This window comes from Bacillus rossius, chromosome 7, assembly GCF_032445375.1.
Source record: "Bacillus rossius redtenbacheri isolate Brsri chromosome 7, Brsri_v3, whole genome shotgun sequence".
In the NCBI taxonomy this organism is placed as follows: Eukaryota; Metazoa; Arthropoda; class Insecta; order Phasmatodea; family Bacillidae; genus Bacillus; species Bacillus rossius.
The window spans coordinates 50301415-50326188 of record NC_086335.1 but is presented as its reverse complement, the minus strand read 5'-3'; the positions used below and the strand labels follow the sequence as shown (position 1 = coordinate 50326188).

Here is a 24774-nt window from a genome sequence, read left to right as displayed (position 1 = left end):
GTTAATTGATTTTAAAAAGGTATTTTCAAAAGTTAAAAATAGTTATTTATAAAAAGATTTAATTAAATATTATTATTAAATAAAATTTTAAAATTATCAAAATCAGCTTTTATTAGCTTTACTTGTAACTAACTTATTAATCAAAGCTTGGAAATCGATTTTAACATACTTTTAATGGTTGTATCGATTTGTAACTTTTCAAGTTAATGTAATCCGATGACAATATAATAACTTGATATCTATGGTCTAAAGAAAGAGGGAGGAGGTTAAAAGGGGCCCAAAAGAAACTAATTTCGAGCCATTGGCAATAACCATCCTTTTTGTGTATCCATAAGGCCGGTAAATGGTAGAAAAATTGCCCAAAGTATATTGTCCCCTCTCAGGAGGGACGGGGGGGTAAAGCCACAAAATTTTGAAAATTTAAAAATCTATTATATTTTGATTTGAAATGTTTCCGAGCCATTCGGAGACCTCTCCCCCACCTGCCTTAGGGAGAGATAATTTGCCCCCGATTTTTTTTTTTTTTTTTTTTTTCAAATTCAGGAAAAGTGAAGTAGGCCTACGTTGATTTTGAAGAGCTTCCGAGGCTTTCGGGGATCATCGAACACCAGTGTGTGTGTTAACAGGGGGGGGGGTGATGATTTGTCAAAACACGTGAAATTTTCGGGACATTAAAAATTAATTTTGTGGTACGTTTTGAGGAATTTATAAAATATTGATTACAAAATGAACTAAAAAGTTAAAAATAAAATAATATTCTAAAAAACTGGAAAAAAAAATGCATCCAGCATTAAATGTCTAAATAATTTCGTGGAGGGCCGACTGACCTCGGCGCGGCGGCAGGGCGGGCGGATGGCGAGCACGAAGGGCGTGTTGGCGCGCGCCAGCACGGCGGGGAACCCCAGCTCCAGGCCGCGAGGCTGCCGCAGCTCCAGGTAGCGGGCCACGGGCTGGCCCAGCGGGGAGGCGGAGCCGCCGCCGCCCAGCAGCCGCCGCAGCGCCGCCCCCAGCTGCACGACGCGCAGCTCGCGGTCCAGCACCGCGTGCCATGGGAAGGCGCGGCAGAAGCTGGCCACGTCCACCGGCAGGTCTCCCGGCGCCGTAGAGCCCCCGGGTGGCTGCGGACGGTCCGCGTCGCCCTCCACGCTGATGGCGTACCTGCCGGCCCGACACCTCTCCTCTCGTCTCCCGCCACCGCCAAGGTGTACACGTGTGTACCAGCGGGGCGGCGCAGACAACCTGCCAGCCCGACACCTCTCCTCTCGTCTCCCGCCACCTCTCAGGTGTACACATCACTTGCCTCATCTCTCACCACCTCTCAAATGTACCGATCTGTCTTCGTCACATCACTTGTCTCATATTGCAGACCTTTCAAAAGTACTGATTCGTAAAATTTTATTAGACTCGGAGATAAAAGTTTCATATTTTCTCATTTTACTTACCCTACATAGATTCTATAATCACCTTCTCATATAATATTGATAAAATTCTGAAATACTGTTAAACTGGTAAAAAAAAAATCTCATTTTAGAAAAATTATAATTTTCTATTTAATGTTCTACGTAACTTTCTACGACATGTTCCGTTAACAGCGTTTGTAAAACAATTAATGATTTTTAAGTTGCTCTTGGTTTGGGGGTTCTATCCGCGAGTCTAAAGCAGAGCTCGCCGACGTTTCGGTCGATGTTGCAGTGTAATCTTCATATGGCTGCGATGTCGACCAAAAATTCCCAGCGGATTCTTCGCCTTCGACGCGTCCAGAAACTTCAAGCCTAATCGCTATTAACAAACTTCACGCGGCTGCCGGTTTTCACGAACAATCGCCGTGTGATCGTTGGCAAGTGACAGTAAGAGGCCAAATGAGTGGGCCTCCCACATGGACTTCTTTCAGAACTGTCAATTATCTCGTCACAGTCGCTGTTGAATGCAACGTCGACCGAAACGTCGGTGGTATCTTCGCCTCGAACGCGGCCACATCCCGGAAGCCAAGATATTCTCGTTTGTATTATTTGATTTTTAAATCGTAACAGGATGCGCAACAAGGTGGGCCTATTCGGCCGGCGCACCCACAGAGTTAATAACCACCAGGAGACGGCATGCTGTGACGTAGGTGAAGACACTTTTTTTACACCTCGCTATCGCCATATCGTAAACGCCCAAAACATTGAGGGTAATGGTGCTTGACCACGTCTGATGATGGTTGGTAAGTATGGATTAGAATCTCCATCCTTAAAAACAATCACTTTCATAAAATAAAATTAAAAAAAGTTATTTAAAACTGTTTCGTCACTGCAAACACTACTAAACTTCAGCCAATGTTTTGGGCGTTTAACCAATATGGCAGATATGACCACCTCCTGGGCACCATGGCCCCCCACATTCGAATACGGGCCCTGGACCCAGGATCGGAGACGGCTTCCCCTCCCCAACCCCCTCCCCAAAAAAAAATTACTGTCACGTGCTACATAATAATAATTGAATGGTTTATTTCTGACCTACACTCTTTTTAGAATGTTATTCAACCTGAAAATACAAGGTATAATAATTATGGTTACTATATTGTAAGTCCAAACTAAGCTTTATTTATAGTTGGACGGTCTCCGGGTAAAAGGTAACAAGTCACATTTTGGTGATTTTTAATTTATTCCAGCAATAAACACTTAAGTATACTGTAACCCTTCTCTACCTATTACCCTACAGCAGGGAGAACCTGGCCTCAAAATTGGCCCAAGGGTACTAAATCAAAGGGAAAGAAAATGTTACGTTAAACAAAACAAAGAGCAGAGCTCAGTGGTATAAATATATTTTGATTATTTTGCAAACAACTACTAATATGCGCATCTCAACAGCGCTCAAATACAAAAATGGCTTTACTACAACAATCATAGTAAACTTAAAATCTCAAAATTCAGGTACAAGACAAAAACTTTAATAGAGGTGGGTTCACAGGCTTCACCACAAGTTCACCACAAGTGCATGAACTCTTACTCCATTTTCATACGCTATATACAATAACAATTTACCTCACAAAAATTTTAAAATACTATTATATTTCGTTTATCCCACCCCAAGAGCTCTCCTATAGCAAGTCCCGACACTCAAAAAAAAAAAATTTAAATATGGTGATGTATCCACAGTATGACTATATAGTTCTATAAAATTTTATATAAAAGAGACAATAGTATGACAAAATTTTCATAATTTTGTCGATCACACAAGACAGCCTCAGATGAGTATGACTAAAATATTTTAGCTATCGTACATTTAACATTCAATAAAACATCTATAGTAATAATTTATATCTGACCATAATTTATCACTTCCCTATTATTTTAATCTCTTACAGCTCATAAAGCTTCATACCACTCAAAGTATCAACAATATAAATATATAGTTCTATAAAAAATATTTATAAAAAATTTATATAATACATTTAATATTCAATAAAACATTTATAGTAATAATTTATATCTGACGATAATTTATCAGTTCTCAATTTTTTTTAATATCTTACAGCTCATAAAGCTTCATACCACTCAAAGTATCAACAATATAAATATATAGTTCTATAAAAATTTATATAATAATCTCACTAATCACGCATGGCAGGTTTTTCTCCAACCTACGGTGGTGGGCAGCATGCAAACAATAAAATGCCTAAAATATTTCCGGCAAAACTAAAATCACCAAAAAAAACTAGAATTTATTTAAGGAATCTAGTACGATTTAATTAAAAAAGTCACGCGTTTTCCTCTCTCACACAACCCTTAGACATATTATATTCATTATCTCATAACTTCTTACTAGCTCTTCACCATCCACAGGGACTCAAGGAAAATATATTTTTTTTCAAGACTCACCCCTTCAGTTGCCATCGGGAACAGGACGACGCACAGTATAAATAATTTAAAAAGGCCATTTAAAAGAAAAGATCACTACACTACCATTATACAATTTAAGGACATCTGCACAGCTGGGACGCCGACTGCAACCACCGACACTCGAACCAGCTGCATTCCATACGACGAACCATTTAACCTTCGTGGAATTTCGGTATCTCAGCTACAGACGAAACTTTATTTCTTCCCAAATTTCATTTCAAAAAAAAATTCCGTCGAGACGATCTTTTCCCTTCCTCCGCAATAAACAGGAAAAATCAAATCGTAGACCAAATTTAAGTTTATAAAATGTTGTCCTCCTCCTGTGGCAGCCGCTCAAGTTGACTCGGTAGACTAGTCTCACACCTTCTCGCTCATTCCACAACCCGCCATGTCGTGTCGAACTCCAAAAGAAAAAAATTTACATAAAAAAAATTTCATAACTTCTTAAAATAATTTTCTCACACCCACCGATGCTTACTCGTATTTAGAAAAGAAAATATCACTATTATCTTGTCACAAAATGTTTAGCCACGGCTCAATCGTAGCTTCTTTTTTTCACCTCATAACTAGCCCGGGTCTATGCTGGTATTTTTCCTCGGCGATCGAGGCCTCGACTGGGGGTTAAGGGGCCCGCCTCGTCAGAGGTGTATGTGTGTTAGTGAGGCGGGATGATAAGCGCGACGCTCGCTGGTGCTTCCAGCGCGGTATAGCCTCTAAGCGCAAGTCTCTGAACTGGCGCGCATTCGTCTCGTCGTCACAGGATAACTTTGAAATTTGAGCGGTGACCGTAACATTATATGGCTGAGAAATGAAGATAAAGGTGTTATGCAAGCCCCTTAAGTGCTTTCAAGAATCTGTACTGATTGTTTTATGCCTAAAAATTACTCTGAAAACACGCGTTTTAGGCATTTTAACGCTTCTAAAAATACAGTTTAAAAACTTAATCCGAAATTAAAAGTACTTTTCGGTCCTCAGCGAACTCTTAAATGCTATTCGTAAATAGGCCCCACTCGGATATCTTGAGTAGTTTTGAAATCGCGTTGTTTTTCCTGAAGCTCTGCACACCGTATGTGTGCCCAGGTAGGCGGGCCCCTTAACTGCACTCCATTTCCCCGCACGAGCCTGGCATTGCGTTCTCAAGCGTAAACGCGCTGAAATCTGTCTTCACCTCTCGTCCACGATTTACACGTAAATCAAGTAAAGTGAAAATCATTTCTTGAAGTCGTGAAGTGCATTATTCAGCGGAGGTACCTATCACAGACCCACACTCACCGTCAGGCTCCACTGTCAACTCATGAGTCCCCTATTTCTTCGCTCTCTCATCTGGCCAGCGCTGTGCTAGACCGGTCGCTTACCGCGCATGCGCGGTAGCTAATTCCAACAGTCACCGCCCGCAGCGCTACACGGATTAGCCCATCTGCTAGCGTACAACTCTCGATCCAAAACATTCCTAGATGGCGCGATAAGTCACACCTTCCGACAACGCGCGGACATGAACAAAAAAAAAATTTGTGACGCCGTCACAGGCGTCACAATACTTAGAATATGTATTGCATTTATAATCATTGGCAACTATGTTGGTAAATATGTTGGTGAATAAAAGAATAATGCAAGAATAATTTAAGTAATTAAATTCAATTTTTATCTAAGAGTTTTTTTTTTGTTTTTGCTGCAAAAAGTGAATTCTTGACTTCGTCGCCTGAGAATTGGAGTGTTCTATGTCCATTGAAGTAGAAACTGAGATAATATAAGCATTTGAAAGTACAAACAACTATGAATAGCATGACATAGAGCAAAATAATATTGGTCTTAAATTAAGAACAAACATTTTCATGTGCGTAGACGTGTGTGGATATAGTACAAATGAATACTAATATTAGTTTCGTGTCCATAGCATAAAAAAACTAAAAAAAAGTGGACATAGAACACTCCAATACTCGGGCGGCGATCTTGTTACGTTTTACCCGGAGACGGTCCAGTCAGTAAGGAATGACGACAGGACTACCTGTACTCGCCGCGGCGCCGGCAGTCCGCCAGCCGCACCTGGGCGCGCGAGCCGTACAGCCGCGACGCCACGGCGCGCAGAGACCCGGGCAGGAGCAGCGCCGCCGCGTGGCGGTCCGTGGCGAAGTGCAGCCGCGGGCCGCCAGGGGCGCTGGCGGCGCACGAGAAGGCTGCCTCGCCGCGCGCGCCCTCGCCCCTCTTCAGCACGTCGTGTACGCCGTCCAGCGTCGTCAGCAGGTCCTGCCAGGGGGGTCGGGGGTCAACACCTCCCTCGTACCTCGCACCGTCCCGCCAGTGCTTGCTTGTTTCACCTGATTTACTATGCACTTCGGTTTCTGGCCTCGCCCACGCTTACTGCCCCGGATGGCAATATGATGAATCGGCTTGTTTGTTTTACCCCTCTCTCCCTGCATGTATGGTACGTAGGTACCTAACATAGAATCTATAAAACGTTTTTGGAAAAATACGTAAAAATGAAAGTTTTCTCATATTTATAAAACTCTATCATTAAATTAAATACATTGAGGCCATTTGCTGGGCCTCAGTCTTACTGCGCCTTTTTTCTATCAATTCTTTCATATTTCCTTTTTTGTGTTTTAAATATTGTTCTGATGTTATTCTTGTTCTTATTTAGGGCCGTTATAATTTATTTAAATATGTGTGTAATTCTTTAATATTATATTTTCGTTTGGATGTTAGTCAGTTTCTTTTATACGCTGATACGCAATATCGATACTGTTTCCTCGGACGGCCACTGCGCGCGGTGTCATCGGCGGCTTCTTGACGAGTCGACTGCCGGAATAGAGAATGGGGAGTCGACTGCCGGCGGGGCTGGGAGACACGTCGTGGGACGTCTCCGCGCGGATGCGCGAGGTCTCCCCGGGTGGACGAGCCGAATGCCAGCGGAGACAAACGGGAGTGATTCGCCGGCACCAGCAAGGTAAAGAGGCGACTGGTAGATTTGCGTTGGCCCCCGCCCACAGTGTTTCGCAATTGGGATTTGACTGAAATTCGCAAATTTGGAGACTTAAACATTCGTGCACGAATATACATGTTTGACTTGAAGACGTGTGTGGTATGTCCCGTTAAGGTGCAAGGAATAGGCCTACGTTATCCTCGTTATGACTTTTAATTAGGAATCCGGAAACAGACAGTGTGATAGCTGAGCCCTGATGAAAATGGATTTTGCCTTTACGTGAGTCGGCGTGTAGGAACGTACGTTTACGCAGTGGCTCGTCTCGCATGCGCGGACACTTTTGACCTAGTTGAATTTCGGTATAGGACAGGAAATCAGCTGATCGTTTGTGATTCTCAGAAAAACGTATACGTTAAAAACTATAGACTTTATTACGCTAAATATGAAATTAATTAATAAGACGCATGTTTTCAATGATCATGTCAATCATTTCCGCTTCTGAAAGGATTTATGTATTTTATCTATGCTTGTAACTTAGTCTTTTGGTATAAGATTTTGAAAATAATTTTTCATTAGCTACGTCTATAATTTATATTCTCTGTAAATGTATTATTTCTTTTATGTTATATATTCTACGTATTTATCATTAGCTTCCGTATGACCCGTACTGCTAATTATACTATTTTGTACTATGTTGAAGGAGTAAATTTTATCTAGGATATTTAATTAATTTTGTTTTACGTAGGTAGTTTTCCAAGACTAGCCCTTGAAGCCTTTACTTCCCTTTTATGTTTACGCCCGGCTATCGGCGGGCCACAACATTTTTATTCATAATTAACGACTATGAACAATATGTTCCAATCGTCATATAAACGAACAAATATAATTTTTTTAAAGTAATAATAATATCTAACGTAACGCAAGTGGATGAACAATATTTTTTTTTGGGAAATATTATTAGTGTTTTCGTGGAAATCGGGTGAATGGTTTGGAAGTTGATGTGCTGCAGCGTCATCTAGCGGCGAGTTACAAAAAAAAAAGGATAGCATAAAAACCTTCTCCGTGAAAAATACACTTTGATGTGCCAAACTTGCATGGTTATTTGAACCAGCAGTGGATGGGAGGGGTAAAGAAGCGTGGTGGCATGACTTGGCTGGTTCACCTAGTACTGCCAAAGACCGCTAGGGGTGCGCACTGCCGATCACCCAACGATTGAAGCGACGGAGCTCGCTACTGCGACAGTTCGTCTGCGAAACCGGCCAGGAAATTTAACCTGAGCTCGCGACTACTATACATTGTAGGTACATACCTCAATGCTGGTAAGCAGTGGCAGCCCAAGACCACGTATCTCTGCGACACCTTAATGTTTTGGAGAGGAGTCTTATTGGAAGACCTGGGGGGTATGGTATAGCCCTCCTTCAGAGAACAGTTTGATTAGGGGAGCTCCCCCGGAAAATTGTAAAAAATAAATAAACTCAAAACAACTTTTTTTAAGCAACCTGAAAATTAAATTTCGACAATGATTTTGTTTAAGAAATGTCGATATTATTTCCTTATAAATCATTTATTGGTAAGTTTCATAAATACTAACGGTCAAAATCTGTGAAATACTGTCTTTACATGAGGCAATGAAATCTCTGAAAGTTTTTCTAATACGAAATCATGAAAACTGAATTGAAATCGTAGTGTGTAGTAACCACTTTGAATTACATAGTAATAAAAATATTTCCCCATTAATGTCAATCATTTTTCACACAGAGTTATACAAACAAGGGGGAAACAAATTGTTTTTGCGGGGCTGTAGAACCGCGCCTGCTGGTAGCATTCACCGGCCCCGAGTCAGCCGCGAGTATAGTTCACTTTGCTGCGTCATCGCAATTATAACGTTCTTTAAATGGTTCCTGCAACGGTAAATATTGTTTTAGGGGCCTGAGTTTTCTTCTCTTCTTTTTGTTACATACGCCACGGCAGCCAAATTCATGTTTGCATTTTCATCCCCCCCCCCTTTTTTTTTTGGTCATTGTTGAGGTTTGTTGTGTGGCATACAGTATACGAAGTAACAACGTAGGTAAAGAAAAATTTATAAAATTAAGAATTATTGTTAACAGCCGGAATAGAGATTACATAAACCAGATGTGAATTTAAATATGAAAGTGGACCTCGTGCACTCCCGCATGGTAAACCCTTTTTCTGCTCTGACCATCCATTTTCTGCTTCATCCAAACCATCCTGTCTCCTGTATTCTACCACACTTAAGGCTGGAGCTCACACTTCTTTTTTTTTTTCAATATTCACGTTATTACTATTAGTTAAGGGTTATTTCTGTAATTTTAACACTATATATTTTTTTTTTCCTTTTTTGTTCTGTCACAGATTTTTTTCAACGGATATTAACGAAGTGTAATATAACAGTTATTTGGAAAACTACTCTTCGTTAAAGCAGAAATGACAAATTAATCAATTTTCCAAGACAGTAACACGCGTAATTTCCGTTGTCAGCATTGTGGCAGTTAAAGACATTAAAAAAAATTCCTAACTAAATACAAATTACTTCAACTTCAGGTATTCCATTAAAATTATATATTATGCTTTAAAGAAGTTTAATTTTGGAAATCAAATTTTATATATAAAAAATATGGTTTATACCTGTAGAAACCAGTATCCTGTGGCGTGTTTCGGTTCTTATTTACAAACTAAATGTTTAATATATATATATATATTTAATGAATCACGTAAAGTATTGATATCTGTAAAATAAATATAGAGTAAACGTAAGTTACATAAAAAAAATTAAATTAGATAACTGAATTTAATCAATTCCGCATTATTGTAATTAATAATTGGTTGTTGAGTTACTAAAATTATCGAAAACCAAACAGTTGTTGATTTTAATACGTGGTGTTTAAAGTTACATGAAGAAATCAAGTGAGTTGTTGTTAAGGGTCGTCACGCTGTTAAGAGTTGATAAATAATTCTGGGCTGCTGTGCAAGGAGCGTGCTCGCAGACAGGACGCGGGGATAAGCGCGGAGGAAATGAGACCTCCAAGCGCCAGGCTGAGACGCGCGGTAGCCGCCTCGGCCAGTCCTGGCGGGATGATGGGCAAGGAGGGAGGGGGGGGGTTGGAATGGGGGATTATCCACGCCCCAGAGGAACGTCAAGGTTCGGTTGGAAGGAAAGAAGCAATCCGGAGCATCGATCGGGCGTTATCGGTGAGATTCGATAAGTCCTCGCCGCGTCTCTGGAATCTCTGCCAGTCATCCCCCCATCCCTTTTCAACCCCCCCCCCTCCAATCACGGCTCATCCTTACCTTCCCAGACTTTTTCCTTCCCCCCCCTCCTCCCCCAAACAATCTTCGCCATTCGACTTCACAGAAGTAAAAAAATAAAAAATAAAAAAATTGCAGGCATGAAATACGTCTATCTTCGCCTCGGATTTAAAGTAAGACGCGGAAAGTTAAAAATGCTCCAACAGCGACTCGAACCCATACTCCCGAATCTCTTCAGTTAAACTTCCGCTACGTTCGCGACAGTTGAAACTAGCGTGTTATAAATGGAAATGGAGCTGGGTTTCGGGCCTCGCGGTGCTATCGCGCTTAATTGCACGTCTTAAAACTCGTAGTTTTACCGCAATTATAACCTAGGGTAAATTAATCATTTGTACAGTTATAGTGGGCGACTTTTCATCGCCTGGGACTTCCCGCGGAGCCGTGGTTTGACGCCCGGCAAAGCATCTGTGTCACGAAACCCGTTATCCTTATGATAACACAGTCTGCGACCCAGCCTGGTGTGGCGTTGTCTGAACGAGCAGAGAAAACAAAACAAAACAAAAAACAAAACAAAAATTGGTTGTCTGTAAAGTAAGTTTACGGACGATAGTTTAACGTGACAACGTCATAACAAAACATTGATGAAATGATTGCATACTTTTATGAATAAAATTGAATCATTTTAATTGAATTATCACTATTTTGTATGGATACAAAGCAGTGAAATGAAATCTACAATTTAATTGATAAATTAACTTTTATTTGCACTCATTGATTGAAATATGTTTATTACTTTAACGAACAGATTATTTTAACTATAACTTTTATACATGTTTGCTATTGAACTTCTTCCAATCTGTGTTATTCTGTTAAGGATAGGACGATGATAGGAAAAGTAGGAAACGAATGGGAGTGTTTCAAGTTTAATGTGCCTCGAAAAAGTCAAATCGATGGAAGAGAGATAGATGCGGCGCAAGCGTACAATGAGCGTAAAGGGACAATGAGCTTAACGGGACCGTGAGTCATCCTTTTTCGTGCGTGCAGCCGGCGTTCATCGATTTATTAGACGTTGTCACGTCAAAAAGGGGACCGTATTTTAGCATTAACAGTGTAAGGATCAACTGCTGGATTTTTTTTTTTTTTTTTTTACAAATGGGACACGTGGCGGACGATGCCGTGGCCTGTGGGTTTTCTCGGGGTACTCCCGTTTCCCTCCAACAAGGTTCATTCCGTAGCTGCCCCCACATCCCGCCTGAACTCACCTCGCGCATTCTTCAGGCTGGCCTAAACGACACGTCTGTGTCCCGGAATAGTGTAGCCGGCCCCCAGTCGGTGCCGTCCTATCCATGACCAAGGTTAGTAGAAGGGGAGGTTGCCTCAGACGCGCGCGCATCTTTCTGCGCAGGCAGCGAAGTGACGTCACGTGCAGTCCACCGCCTCGACCTTGCTCCCGTCCCGTCCCGTCCCCCCAGTCAAGACGCGCTCGCTTTCACAAATTTATCTTTCCGTCCCGACAAAACTGGACGCACTGTCATAGAGGCGATCTCATGACACGCGTACTTCTAGTTTCATCTTCATGTGCACGACGAATTCAACTACTTTATGTGTACCTCGCGTGTGTGTTTAGAGTTTTATTTCCTAGCCTGATAAACGTCAACTTGTGCAGTGTTCGACGTTTGAACGAATATTTTATAACATTAATGCAGCTTCAATACTAGTTTGCTGTGTGTTAAAATGCCCGGGACTGGGTGTGCTGTAGCTGTTTGTAAAAATCGTCGTGAAAAAACAAAAAACGTCATATACCACAGATTTCCAAAAGAAATTGTGTTCAAAAGCCAATGGGTGCAACACTGCAAACGACAAGATAAATTCAATCCTGATACGTCTTATGTTTGTTCAGATCATTTTATGGTCGAGGACTATGAAAGAGATCTACAGGCTGAACTGTTAAAAACTGAACCGAAGAAAGTTTTGAAGAAATCTGCTGTACCATCTCTAAAATTGTTGTCTAAGGATCATATTCACCGGGAGGATACAAATTCTGTAGAACGTAATTCTCGGTACAATTCAAGACAGAACAAAATAATTGCAACAGAGCTGATAAAAGAACCGCAAGAAATAAGTGTAATTGAATCTAGCAGCCTCAACGCTAGAAATAAGGTTGAAAATAAAGAAGAAAATCTGAAAAAAGAAAATGAAATTCTGAAACATAAAATATTACTTTTAGAAAATAAACTTCTCTCAGACGCCAAAAATATTAAAAAATTAAAGAAAGAAAATAATAACCTGAAGAGAAAGAATGTAAAAGATTCTAAAGAATCAAAAAAATGTTTCCAAGTGCTGTCGTCGTTGTTTACGAAACATCAAATAGGGTTGCTTCTTGGAATAAGGAAACATGTGAGGTGGACTAATGAAGAAATATCTTTGGCGTTCACATTAAGGTACCTAAGTAAACGTTGCTATCTTTTTCTGAAGAAAAAAATGAATATCCCTTTGCCAGGTATATCCACGCTTCAGAGGTGGGCATCATCTTTGGAAATGCGTGAGGGCCTACTTCAGCACATGTTTCAGTATCTTGAAGTTGCCGGATCAAAACTGATTGATAAAGAACGCATAGCAGTCCTGCAATTTGACGAAGTTAAAGTAAAGAGAACTCTGGAATACGATGTGAAAAAAGATGAAGTTGTCGGACCTTTTTCATACATGCAAGTTGTAATGGCTCGAGGCTTGTTTTCTAAATGGAAGCAGCCACTTTACATAAATTTTGACACAAAAATGACGAAAGATATTCTTCTGTCAATTATTGATAAGCTTCGTGGTGCAGGATACGTGGTGAAAGCCATAGTAAGTGATCTTGGGGGAGGAAATGTAGGCCTATGGAAGGAAATGGGAATTAGTACAGACAAGACATTTTTTAACCAACCTAGTTTAGAAACCGAGAAAATTTATGTGTTTGCTGATCCGCCACATCTTTTGAAACTCATCAGGAATTGGTTTTTGGATACAGGGTTCAATTTACCTGGTAACATACACATTAATAAAGGACCAGTCGAAGCCCTTATAAATGCAGAAGAATCCTCAGATCTCAAAATATGCCACAAACTAACAAAGACACATATATCGGTGGAAAAAACGCAGCGGCAGAATGTAAGGAAAGCAAGTGAATTATTGTCACGAACCACTGCTATCGCTTTGAAAACTAAAATGCCCGGAATGGACAAGAATGTGGCACAAGCAACTGCAGACTTTATTCTCCTGTGTGACCAATGGTTTGACACCATGAACTGTTATATACCCCGTAATATTGGCGAACCATCCCGAAAAGCATACGGCCAAGAATTAACTGCTCAAGACGAAATTTTAAACAAAATGATTGAAACAATAAGTAAATTGCGTTGCTGCGGGAAAAAAACTATGCAACTTTTCCAGAAAGGTGTCATTGTGTCTACGAAATCATTACAGCTTCTTTACAGAGATCTAAAACTGACACATGGTATTAGTTACATATTGACCCACCGTATTAATCAAGACATTATTGAAAATTTGTTTTCGCAGATTCGCACCCGTGGAGGATTAAACGATCATCCCACGCCTTTAGATGCACTATACCGCCTGAGGATGATAATTTTAGGGGAAAACCAAGGTGTGCTACGGACGAACACAAATACGACCGCTGCTTCAGATGACACGGAATTTGTGGCAAGCAAAGTGCTCAAACTTAGCGGTCTTTTTGATTCAGTAAGTGAAACTGAAAAATCAAAAACAAATTTTCTTAAAGAAGAAGGCAAGTCTGAAGGAAACGTAACTGCGGATGATATCATTGCAACACAAACAGAATTTAAATTTTCTACCGATTTAGAAGAAAATGCTTTTGAATACCTTTGTGGTTGGGTGGCAAAAAAACTCAAATCAGAGTTCTCCTATTTAGAAAGTAGCAATGAGGCGAATACTCTAATACCAACTGAATCATCGTGGGTCAAGCATCTTTCTTATGGGGGATTGTGTATACCGTCTGAACTATGGTTACGTCAAGCAAAGCAGCTTGAGTGTGAATTCCAAAATTATCATGGTAAAGAACTTCTAAAAGGCCCAGGCGTCGTGACGAAATTGGTGGATAAGATTGCTCCTTCCTTAAATAATATTCCAAAGAAAATTATCAGAGCCTTTGTTCTTCAAAGAACATTCATAAGGATGAAGTGTCTTTCAGAAGAATCCCGAAAATCTACCAAGAGAACTTCTGGTGCCATGTCAGACGACGGGAGGAAAAAAATTAAAAAATACAAAAAAATTGTTACATGAAGTACTTAGGCATTTAAGACCTGAATTTGTATGCTGCATTAAATAGCGGACTTCTAAAGTGACATTCGGAATATTTTATTAGGTCTAGTTTTGATCAGGATGACCGAATTTTTATTTATATGGTGCATTATCAACTAAACAATTTTTTTAAGTTACACGTGTGTTAAAGCAATCTCTCAAAAACTTAATGCTAAATGAATTTTTTTTTTTAATTTTAAATTTTTATTTTCCAAGAGTAAAGAAATAATCCGACATCGGAAACTACGGACGATCAATGAGCTAACCAAATATGTAACGGTTGCAATGTTTGGTGAGTACCGAGATATTTTATTGTTTCCACATATGCTTGTTTTTTTTTTTTTTGTGTATTTCTTGCAAGGTACTCACAATCATCAGTGATCATATTAATGGAATCTGTTTTTCGCGTGTTAACTTACTTTATTACGTTTTTTTTGGTGGGGAGGGGGGGTAATATTTATAATAATGGCAGCCATATCAGTATTAGACCGAGTATAAATATAATGGAACAATTATGGAAGGGTCGTTGTAATAGTGTTAACAAGGTGTTAGATCTATGAGTTTATTTTAAGACGCGACACTTGCTGCTGTGGCCGGACGCGGCAGACAGATAACGGGCAGGCAGCTGCGGGACTGCTAGTGACGTCACCCACCCTCGGCCGGCTGGCTACACAGCGCTTACGGGACCGAGGCAACCTCCCTCTACTAACCTTGATCCATGACGACCCTGCCTCAGGCGGGGAACTCCAGCTCTCACTTAACCATTCTGCCAGTGTGCAAATCTCTGCTTCACCAGTAAAACTAGTCATTGTTTACACGTGACTGTTTAATGGATATTCTGGGATCTCCGCAATTCTGAATTCTCTGAGTAGTTGTGGCAACGATACCGAACTCTAAATCAATACAAAAAAAATTGGTTGTCTGTAAAGTCGGTTTACGGACGATAGTTTAACGGACGTCATAACAAAACATTGATGAAATGATTGCATACTTTTATGAAGAAAATTGAATCATTTTTAATGAATTATCACTCTTTTGTATGGATCCAAAGCAGTGAAATGAAATCTACAATTTCATTGATAACTACTTTTATTTGCACTCATTAACTCAAATATGTTTATTACTTTAACGAATAGATTATTTTAACTATAACTTTTATACATGTTTGCTATTTAACTTCTTCCAATCTGTGTTATTCTGTTAAGGATAGGACGATGATAGTAAAAGTAGAAAACGAATGGGAGTGTTTCAAGTTTAATGTGCCTCGAAAAAGTCAAATCGATGGTTGTTCCAATCGAGTGGAAGTTAGATAGATGCGGCGCAAGCGTACAATGAGCGTAACGGGACACAGCGTAACGGGACAAATTTTCGTGCGGGCAGCCGGCGTTCATCTATTTATTAGACGTCACGTCAATAAAACAATATCGGTCATGAGTGTCATTGCAAGCTTCGGAGCAATCTTGTTAAATGCAGGTGAATTGATTTTATGTTGATCAAAGGTTTTGCGGGCTGGCTCGTTACAATAATAATTATATATTTATTTATTATTGTTATTTGAGTGCCTGCCAACAGTAATGACCTATAATAGGTAGGCACTTAACAAATATTGCATAAAAGAATACATAATTAACACATAATTGTACACAGCCACAGCGACAGTCACCAAAAGACAACACAAACATAAAATATGATAAAACAAACACGTGAAAAGACAAAAAGTCAATAAACAAAGGAAACAGAAAGATTACATTATCAATTTTAATTAATTTTAACTAATTAAATAACAGATAAAAATGTCCTTGACAAAGACAAAAGGAAGATTAACTTAATCTATTTTAAATTGATTCTAGGTAATAAAGTAACAACAAAAAATATTTATAAGAAATATTTACATAACTGCATAAAAATAAGGAGCTAAAATATCTTTAATTAAAATTATTGACTTTATAAATGGATCAAAACTTTTAAAACAATCATTACTATGTAAAACGTTACAATTAACATAATCAATTTTAAATTAATAATAATAACCTACAACTATGCCCTTTTTTTTTCAATAGATTATAAACACGGATGTAAAAGTACATTTGCACTTCTACAAAAAAAAACACCGTATCATTACAAAATAGTGTTGGTAGTAAAACTGGGTTTGGATTCTTACCCGGGACATTCATTATTTGTGTTGTCCCAATGCCTCTAGTAGTTAAAGTTAATTGTAAACCGTTCCCTGAATAGCTTTCCCGTATATACTCCCCACATAATAAGCAGGATAGCTACAACAAAATAAAGTCAAATCGTTGAATATTCAATTATTATTTCTATGGTTTAAAAAAAAATATGCTTAAATGAAAGATCAATTAAAATATCAAATTGATTTCAATATTTGTAATAAATACTCTTTTATTCTTGAAAAAGTATTTCATTAACGCAGAAATAACCATAGCCATGTGTTGTAAAAGTTTCAATATATTTCTTGCAGTATTACAAAGTACTACTTGGTAACCGGTTTCTTAAAGAATCTTTTGTAAAAGTACAGAAAATGGTTTTCTTTGTAGTAATACATTCTTCCCTTTGTTTTTAACTGGATCAGGGTTGGCAAGGACGTGACAAAAGCTCTACAGTACCTACAATCATCAATCTGAAGCAGATGAAACTATGCTTCAAGTATGTACTTTGTTACCCATTGAATCCAAGAAAATAATCGTGGCTCTATACTTAATACACCTCGCCCCACACCGATCTCGATAAGACGTTAAGCCATAATGTAGACCAATAATTCATTCATTAAATATTTTTATTGAAGGGTTCTTTCAACCCTTTTAGTCTATTTGTTCACTGAAGTGGACAATTTATATCACAACTAGCTGAAGTACCCGGCGTTTCCCGGGCTAAACACATCATAATATAAGGAACATCACTACCGAGTCTCAAGTCTGTAGTACAAGCACCTGTAAAACGGGGGGGATTTGATTGCACAATCTTAAGGCTATGTATTAGCAAAACTGGGACGCCAATCTTCAGCTTCATTTTGTGGAAAGGCAGGTAACCCCTAGGCAAGACGTGACGGACGCACCAAGTGATAGCGCGTTACAAATTGAAGGCAATGCCGTCTATTGACGAAGTTCTAAACTATACTGTTATTACCGCCTTTAGTTCGCTAGCCGCATCCAGCTTGACAAAGCGGATGTGTTTCGCCAAGGAGTAGTATAGGTAGTTTGTCAGATCTTACTATATGAATGTGTGGCGGACATAGAGAAATAACACAAACTCACTGTGTGTTTGTGTGCCTATGACCTACCATGTTATGATTTTCTATTATAAAACTAAATTTACATATATTACATATAAGATTTTCACTCCATTGGGGATATAATTCATAATTATATGTAGTCTATATTACTCTTCGGCCCATAAACTATCTTTATGCAAAAAATCATGTCGTTCCGTTGCTCCGTTGCTGCGTGAAACAAGGACAAACAGACAAACACACTTTCGCATTTATAATATTAGTAGGGATGATACATGGAATTAATCAAACCTACAATGTTTTGATAAATGTGTACCTACATTCTAGTGCACATCATTATTTATGGCTACGAAATAAATAAATTTTATTCTCCTTTTTTGATTATTATAAAGCAACTATTTATTATAATCATAGCGTAATATTTCTAACACAGAAAAAATCGTAATAATAATATTTTAGTTACAAAAATATTATGGTGTATCTTAGGAATCGACAATTCAGTTTAAAAATTATAACCTGACACCTCTCGTTGTACTGTCTCAAGTATTTTAAACATGTTCACTTAGTGTAGCATAGAGAGTGTAAAAATTTCGCGGAAGCCTTCGTTATTACCATCATTTGCGCGAATTTTTACACCTAATATACGTATCACAGTTAAGTGAATATGTGTTGCAGATATTTGTGACGAACATAAATGAAAGAAAGGTAACTCGATAGCGTAAAAAAATAACTGAAATAAAAGTGATGATCGAAAAATTTATAAAAATAAAACATGGCGCGTGGGACTGAGCCTAAACGATGAACATTTCCCGGGATGCAACTGCCGGGGTTTGGAAGCGGTAAGACCCGAGTTGAAAGTCCGGTGAAGTTGCATTACGGCCTCCGTGGCCCTGTTGAAGTTCGTGGAGCAGTCCCTTGATGGGTCTACCCGCTGATGGGGGTGGGAGGCTACAGGGTCTAGGTCAGCCCGAGCGGAATGGTTGGCGCGATTTGCAGCCACCCCCCTCTCCCCCTGGGATCTCCCGCTGGCCAATCAGGGAGCCGCGCCGGTTGGGGAACCAGAGGCCGCTGGTGGCAGCCCCAACCGCGCTGGCCAATACCACGGGTCGTTAGCTCGATCCTGCCCGCCGCCAGCGCCCTGGTGATACACTACTGCGAGTCCGAAAGTACGAGGCTGGCTCGTAGGTCCAACCAGTATCTACTACTACCCAACAATTTTTCCGCGAATAAAAGGCACACTGTAATTATTTTCTTTTAACGTAGCAGAATTTTTCGTGTACACCTACAGATATTTTTAAATTTCTAAATTTACATGAAACCAAGAGCAACGCTGACGTCATAATTTTCAAATTGGCGGAATCGAGTTTTTTAAATTTTATTATTTTTTTTTATAAATTTAATTTTTTCCGATTTTATAGCATACTTAATAATTACGTACTTTAAAGAAGGCAACTGAAACAAAGGGTAAAATTGTGACGTCATAATACAAGATGGCGGGCGCAGCGAAAAGTGCAACGTTAGAGAATGGGTAATTAGATCCTATGATGGCGGAAAGTTCTAGAATCCAAAATGGCGGATCCAAAATTGCAGCCGATGTCAAGGTGATCCAAGATGGCCGCCGTGACGTCAGAAATCCAATATGGCTGTCGGCACCTCGCACCTCGCCTTGAACCCTGTCCCAGAAAATCAATTTCTGTACTACTCTCAGTGGTGTAGATCTGGCAATAGAGCACACCGAAACGAGGTCAGCGCTAATGGCAGAAATCGTGCATTGGAAAGAGAGAGTACATGTCCATTTAAATGCTCACTGCAATCTAAGGATTAGACGCGCTATAGTTAATGTAGTTAACATAGTTCTGTGTTTGCAAACAGCTTGCCTCGGTGTTGACAGGGACCTTAAGTCAGGACCTCACGTAGTGACAGCTATCAAGAAACGTAGCTAAGATAAATAGGTACTGCAATTTAAAAAAAAAAAGTTAAATGGCTTAAGTATTTTGGTTAAGTCACTTGATACATTTATGTCACGAGTTTAACCCCCGCGTATTTTCAACTTGAAAAAGAAAAAGTAATTACACAAAGGCAAATATTCGGGTGTGTATAAAAAATTTGTTAATCGTAGGCTTCCCTGTAAAAACAAAATCAAACATACAAAAGAGTCCTTTGCAAACCAGTTGCCAAGAAATAGGTCGTAATACTACCAGGAAGATATTGTAACTTTGTTATTTTTCCATACAGAAAACATTTTCCGAGATGATGCTAGTTCTTACAAAAATTTGGCGCATAATTTTATATTTTAATTGATGTTTCTTTCAAGCATAATTTTTTAAACCGAGGAAAAGATAATCGTTCATTCAACCATTGGACTTTTTAGTTAACACCGGAAAGCCATTCAGGGAACGGTTTTACAAACAACTTCAACTATTAGAGGTGCTGGAGACAACACATAGAACAAGCAAGATCCAGGGTAATAATCCTGCGAACACTATTTTGTGGCGATACATCAGTAACAAATATCTGTAAAAAAATATTTTACACGAACGACTGTGTTTTCCATTGAGCTGTGTGAAAGAAAAAGCGAACTACCGGAGGTCGAGGATACACGAACGACTGTGTTTTCCCTTGAGCTGTGTGAAAGAAGAAGCGAAGGTGGTGGTGGTGGTGAAGGACGGGGGGATAATAGCCTCACCTTGATGTTGCCGCCCAGACTGCGGAAAGCTCGCTCCACCAGCTTGTCGTCGCAGGCCGACAGGATGAGCTGCTCCCCGAGTCGCTCCAGGAACTCCTGCGAGTCCACTCCTGGAAGGAACCACGGGGAGAGGTCCCGCGCCGTTCAAACATCTTTACCTCCACAATTTCACGGAGAACGTTGCTCGCAAATCATCCATTAATAGAGACAGGAAACAATTCATTCGCGGGTTCAATGACCTACAGGATGGACTCCAATATCCTCTACACACACTCGGGCAAATTCCATCCGTACATTGGCTGCTGACTTGTGAGTCGTCTCGACTGGGTGGCCTGTGATTCGATACTTCTATCAGTGAGGGTCTCTAATTGGCCTTCAGTCCTCCAGACTAACAGTGAACCAATGGCAGAAGCAGTACTAAGGTATAATTATTTTAATTTTAGCATAACACGAAATGAATCCGCTATTTTTTCAGGTCTCTATCCATTAATGATCTTCCGTAAATTTATGGACATTTGGCGTACTCACTTTTCAACACAAATCCAAAGTTACATCTAAAAATAAAACACACAATTTGCGTGTATTTATCACGCTCGGCATTACTTTTAAAGAATTCTTGGTTAAACTTTGGTGTACGGGTTTTGTATTATAAGTGTATTTGCAGCTTTAAAAAATACATTAGTTGGCTCGTTACGGACGTTAGATGTTATACGTTACCGGCGACTCGCCCACTTTATTTTCGGTCGATGGCACATCTACAAAAGAAAATTCCAAAACTGGTCAGTTCTACAGTAAGAATATTTACTCTTGTTTTTTGTCCACCTTTGTTTGAATCAACAAATAAATAAATTAAACTAGGAGGTCTTAACAAGCCGTGGTTTAAACGAAGATTCCGTCACTTAAGTTCTTCGTTTATTTAGGTTTGAATTCTTCGTTGAAATGTCCGTGAATCTACTGTAATTTCTAACGATGCACAAGAACGTCTAGGAAACTGTGCGTGACCGCGCCTGATGATTTGGAGACCCGAAAATTTCACGCGGATTCGTTTGGCGTCGGGCTAAAAATTCTAAGCCATGTGTTTGCTGTGCCAACGTTAGCTTTTCTGTACGATTTCACAGTGAGAACATTTTTATTCTTGCTAGTGAACACTACCTGATTCGCTTAATTCTCTCCCAGCTGAGCATCATTGGCTCACGGTAGTAGAGGGGTGTATCTAAGTAACTGCAGTCCAATCACGAACATAGTGAACATAATTGCACTCTAGATTGCGACCAAATAAAGCCGCGAAATTTCTCTACTTTAACTTATTATTGTTCATAACCACCCATATTAAAATTTTCACCTTAAATTTACAAAGAACGTTGGTTAAAATTCATTGTGGTATCTTCCTAAATCTGTCGTTGTCTTCGTAAATTTTCGGGTACAAATATCCACAAGAATAATCTTGGTATTTAAAAACCAATTTGTAAACTTGTTAACACTCATGAAAATAATGTGTTTCTTTCACATGTTCATTTATACTGTTTATCCCGATGAATGGAATTCGTTTTTTGAAATACACCATAGTCTCTACGAAGTTATAGTTATATGTCATTACAAAGAACTCTTTGTGTATTTGATGGGAATTATTCGTTGAATAGTCAGTAAATTTCCTGTGATTTCTAAAAGTCTATGAATTGGAATCACCCTTCTTAAACACGGTCATTACCACATGGGCGTAACCAGAAAGTGAAGAGGAGGGGACGAAATAAGCTATAAGAATATATTTTTGATTAGCTGATTAGCTGGTATCCGAAGTAGGGGCCAAAGAGTGCTCTTCACGGAAATTATTTTAAAAGGGAACGCTTATTTTTCTTTTTCAAAACTGGCAATTCTTAGATAAAAATTGCTGCTTATGAAAGTTAAATTATTACACTATCATTGCTTGAGAATTATGACCCGATACGTATTTAAAGAAAAGGGGAAAATAATATTTCTAATTTTGCTTATTCAGTGGCCACAAATTAGGCCATAGATAAGCCATTTTAGACTGTTAATGAGGTGCATTAATATTGAGAAGAATAAAAACTGGCTCTCGGATGGGAGGTAAGACCAAAAAACTCCCCATTGCGAAATATGATATGAATGAATAATGATTGATCTGTCTGCGAAATGTAACTTTTCCAAAATTTAACTATCTTCAAAAGCAGTGCCAATGTTTTACATATCATTTCCGCCATCTTTTGTTCTATCAACAGCGTTCGTAAACAACTTCACGTCGCGTCAATGCCAGTTCGTAAACGAAAAATTCGCGACGCTGTGCGAGTGAAAGCTATGGAAATGGTCATCACTCGAACTGCTTTTGAGAAAAAATTTGAGATGAAAGTGTTCATTCAAGTGCAGGGCTGTTGAGAGAAACTACGGACCCGGAGGCAAATACTTTCATGGTTCCTCTCCCTATTATTTATATTATTTAATCCATCTTTCCAAACCAGACAAAAGACTGTAAATATTACCGTAGTAGGTAATAACTGTAAATTTGATAAGCACGTATCAAGTTCATTTTAAGCAGTGATGGGTTGAATCCCAAGTTTTTTCGAATCTGAATCTCGAATTCTGGTTCCAAAGAGCCTCTCGAATTACCCCTCGAGTCCGAATATAAGTCCTAAAGATAAAAAAATATATATATCCAAGAAATGAAAAATATTAACTAAACTGTTGAAACATTCAACCTTTAAAGTGTTTGTTTTACTAAGTTTCCAAAAACAAAATATTTTGAATTTTTATTTACATATATAATTACATGTTAAAAATACACTATTTTGGGGAATGGTGACAGGATAGGTATAGAGAAGTATTAAGAAGTTATCAGTGTAAAATTTTGTAATTAGCTTTATTTCCTCTAATATTTTTCTTAGAATATTTTTTTTCCCCTGGAACATCGAATCCTAGGAAATTCCTAAATTTTTATGGTATTTGAGGATTTTTATTGGCCCTTCCCTACTTTTAAGCAGGGACGGCGCAACCAGGTCTGCCACCCTAGACAAAAGTAACATCCCATAACAAATGTGTCCACCATTGTGAATCCAAATTATCCAAGCAGAACTAACATTCGCTTTAATACAAAACCATTTTCAATGCTCTGTAAAATAAAATAACAAAAGAAAACCCATGAATAAAAAAATTGAAAATTAAAAATGGTTATCTAAATCAATGTTGGAGACGCTAAATCTGCATTGAACTGGTTTTAAAAAAAAAGTTTGGATTTTCCCCCTCCCTTTCTACTACCCCTAATATGTTGCAGCCCAAGGCGGTCGCCTGGCTCGCCTAAAGGATTCGCCGACCCTGCTTTTAAGGTTTCCTATGCAATCTATCAACACAAGACTTGTCATTTTCGTCGTATCGGATTAAACCAAGGCGTTGAAAAAAATCTTGAAACCCCTTCCCTCTCCTTCTGCTGGGTCTGTGCCGGGTCGTCAAGGGTTTATCCGTGACGTCACGTGTCGGCTCACACTGCGCGAGCCCGCCCCGCACTCAAGGTGGTTTATAATGATTGGCTGGGATACGGCTGGCACGCCCCCTCGCTCAGCGCGACGACCCGGAGCACCCCCCTCCCCCTACTTGCCCGCCGAGTTTGTAATTAAGTTTATGCCTAACCTTCCCCCCACGCAGCGCCCTGCCAAATGATTTTAACGGCGCGGAGCGAAGCTTCGACGTCGCCCAACTTGTCCCGGGAGATGGGGGGGGGGGGGGGTCGCGCTCAGGAAACCCGCGCCCTCGAGGCTTGGACCGACGACGTCGTGAGCGGAGGGTTCGCGGCGCTGCGCTGCCTTATCGCGGCGTTCCGTGCCGCGCATAGTTTATGCACGACTTCGCGCGCTGCTTTCAACCGGCGAACCGCACACGCCCGAACAGTTCCGAAGTTCTCCGAAGTTTGCCGAGCGCTCGTGATAAAAAAAAAATAACGCTTATCCAACATAAAAAAAAAATTCTTTCATTTTAGTTACGATAACACTAACCTACCCTCCCGAGGAAAAAAAAATAAAGATTTATTATTCATCACTAGGGACCGGAAAAATTCGCGGGTTCAATGACCTGTAGGATGAACTCCATAGTTATACGTACACTCGGTCAAATGCCACCCACTCATTGGCTGCTGTCTTGTGAGACGTTCCAGCGTAGCAGCCTGTGATTCGATAAAGCTTTGGTTGGGTGTTTCTCATTGGCCCAGAGTCATCCAGGTGAGTTGTGAACCAATAACAGAGGCAGCACTGGGGTATGACGATTTGTATTTTAGCCTATCGCGAAATGAATTCGCGAATTTTTCCGGTCTCTATTCATCACACTTACCTATCCTAACGTAACGTAATCTTTTACTTCGGTAAACTTCGGATCATTTCGGGTTGTGGTTGTGGCGTTCATCCCTGTGAACTGCAGGCTGTCCCGCACGTCAAGAACTATGAACGCTGCCCTAAAA

The 24774-nt window shown here is 39.7% G+C and overlaps 1 protein-coding gene across 1 annotated transcript in view; it reads right to left on the bottom strand.

Annotated features, from left to right (window-relative positions):
• Positions 1 to 22023, bottom strand: part of LOC134534552 (head-specific guanylate cyclase) — a 53446-nt gene extending 31423 nt beyond the window's left edge. Inside the window, exons 1-4 of the mRNA XM_063373033.1 lie at positions 22005 to 22023; positions 20319 to 20428; positions 5887 to 6125; positions 828 to 1158 (exon numbers count right to left, since the gene is read on the bottom strand). Of these exons, the coding sequence (XP_063229103.1) occupies positions 828 to 1158; positions 5887 to 6125; positions 20319 to 20428; positions 22005 to 22023 (699 nt within the window). The remainder of the gene's footprint in view (positions 1 to 827; positions 1159 to 5886; positions 6126 to 20318; positions 20429 to 22004) is intronic.
• Between the last annotated feature and the right edge of the window lie 2751 nt (positions 22024 to 24774).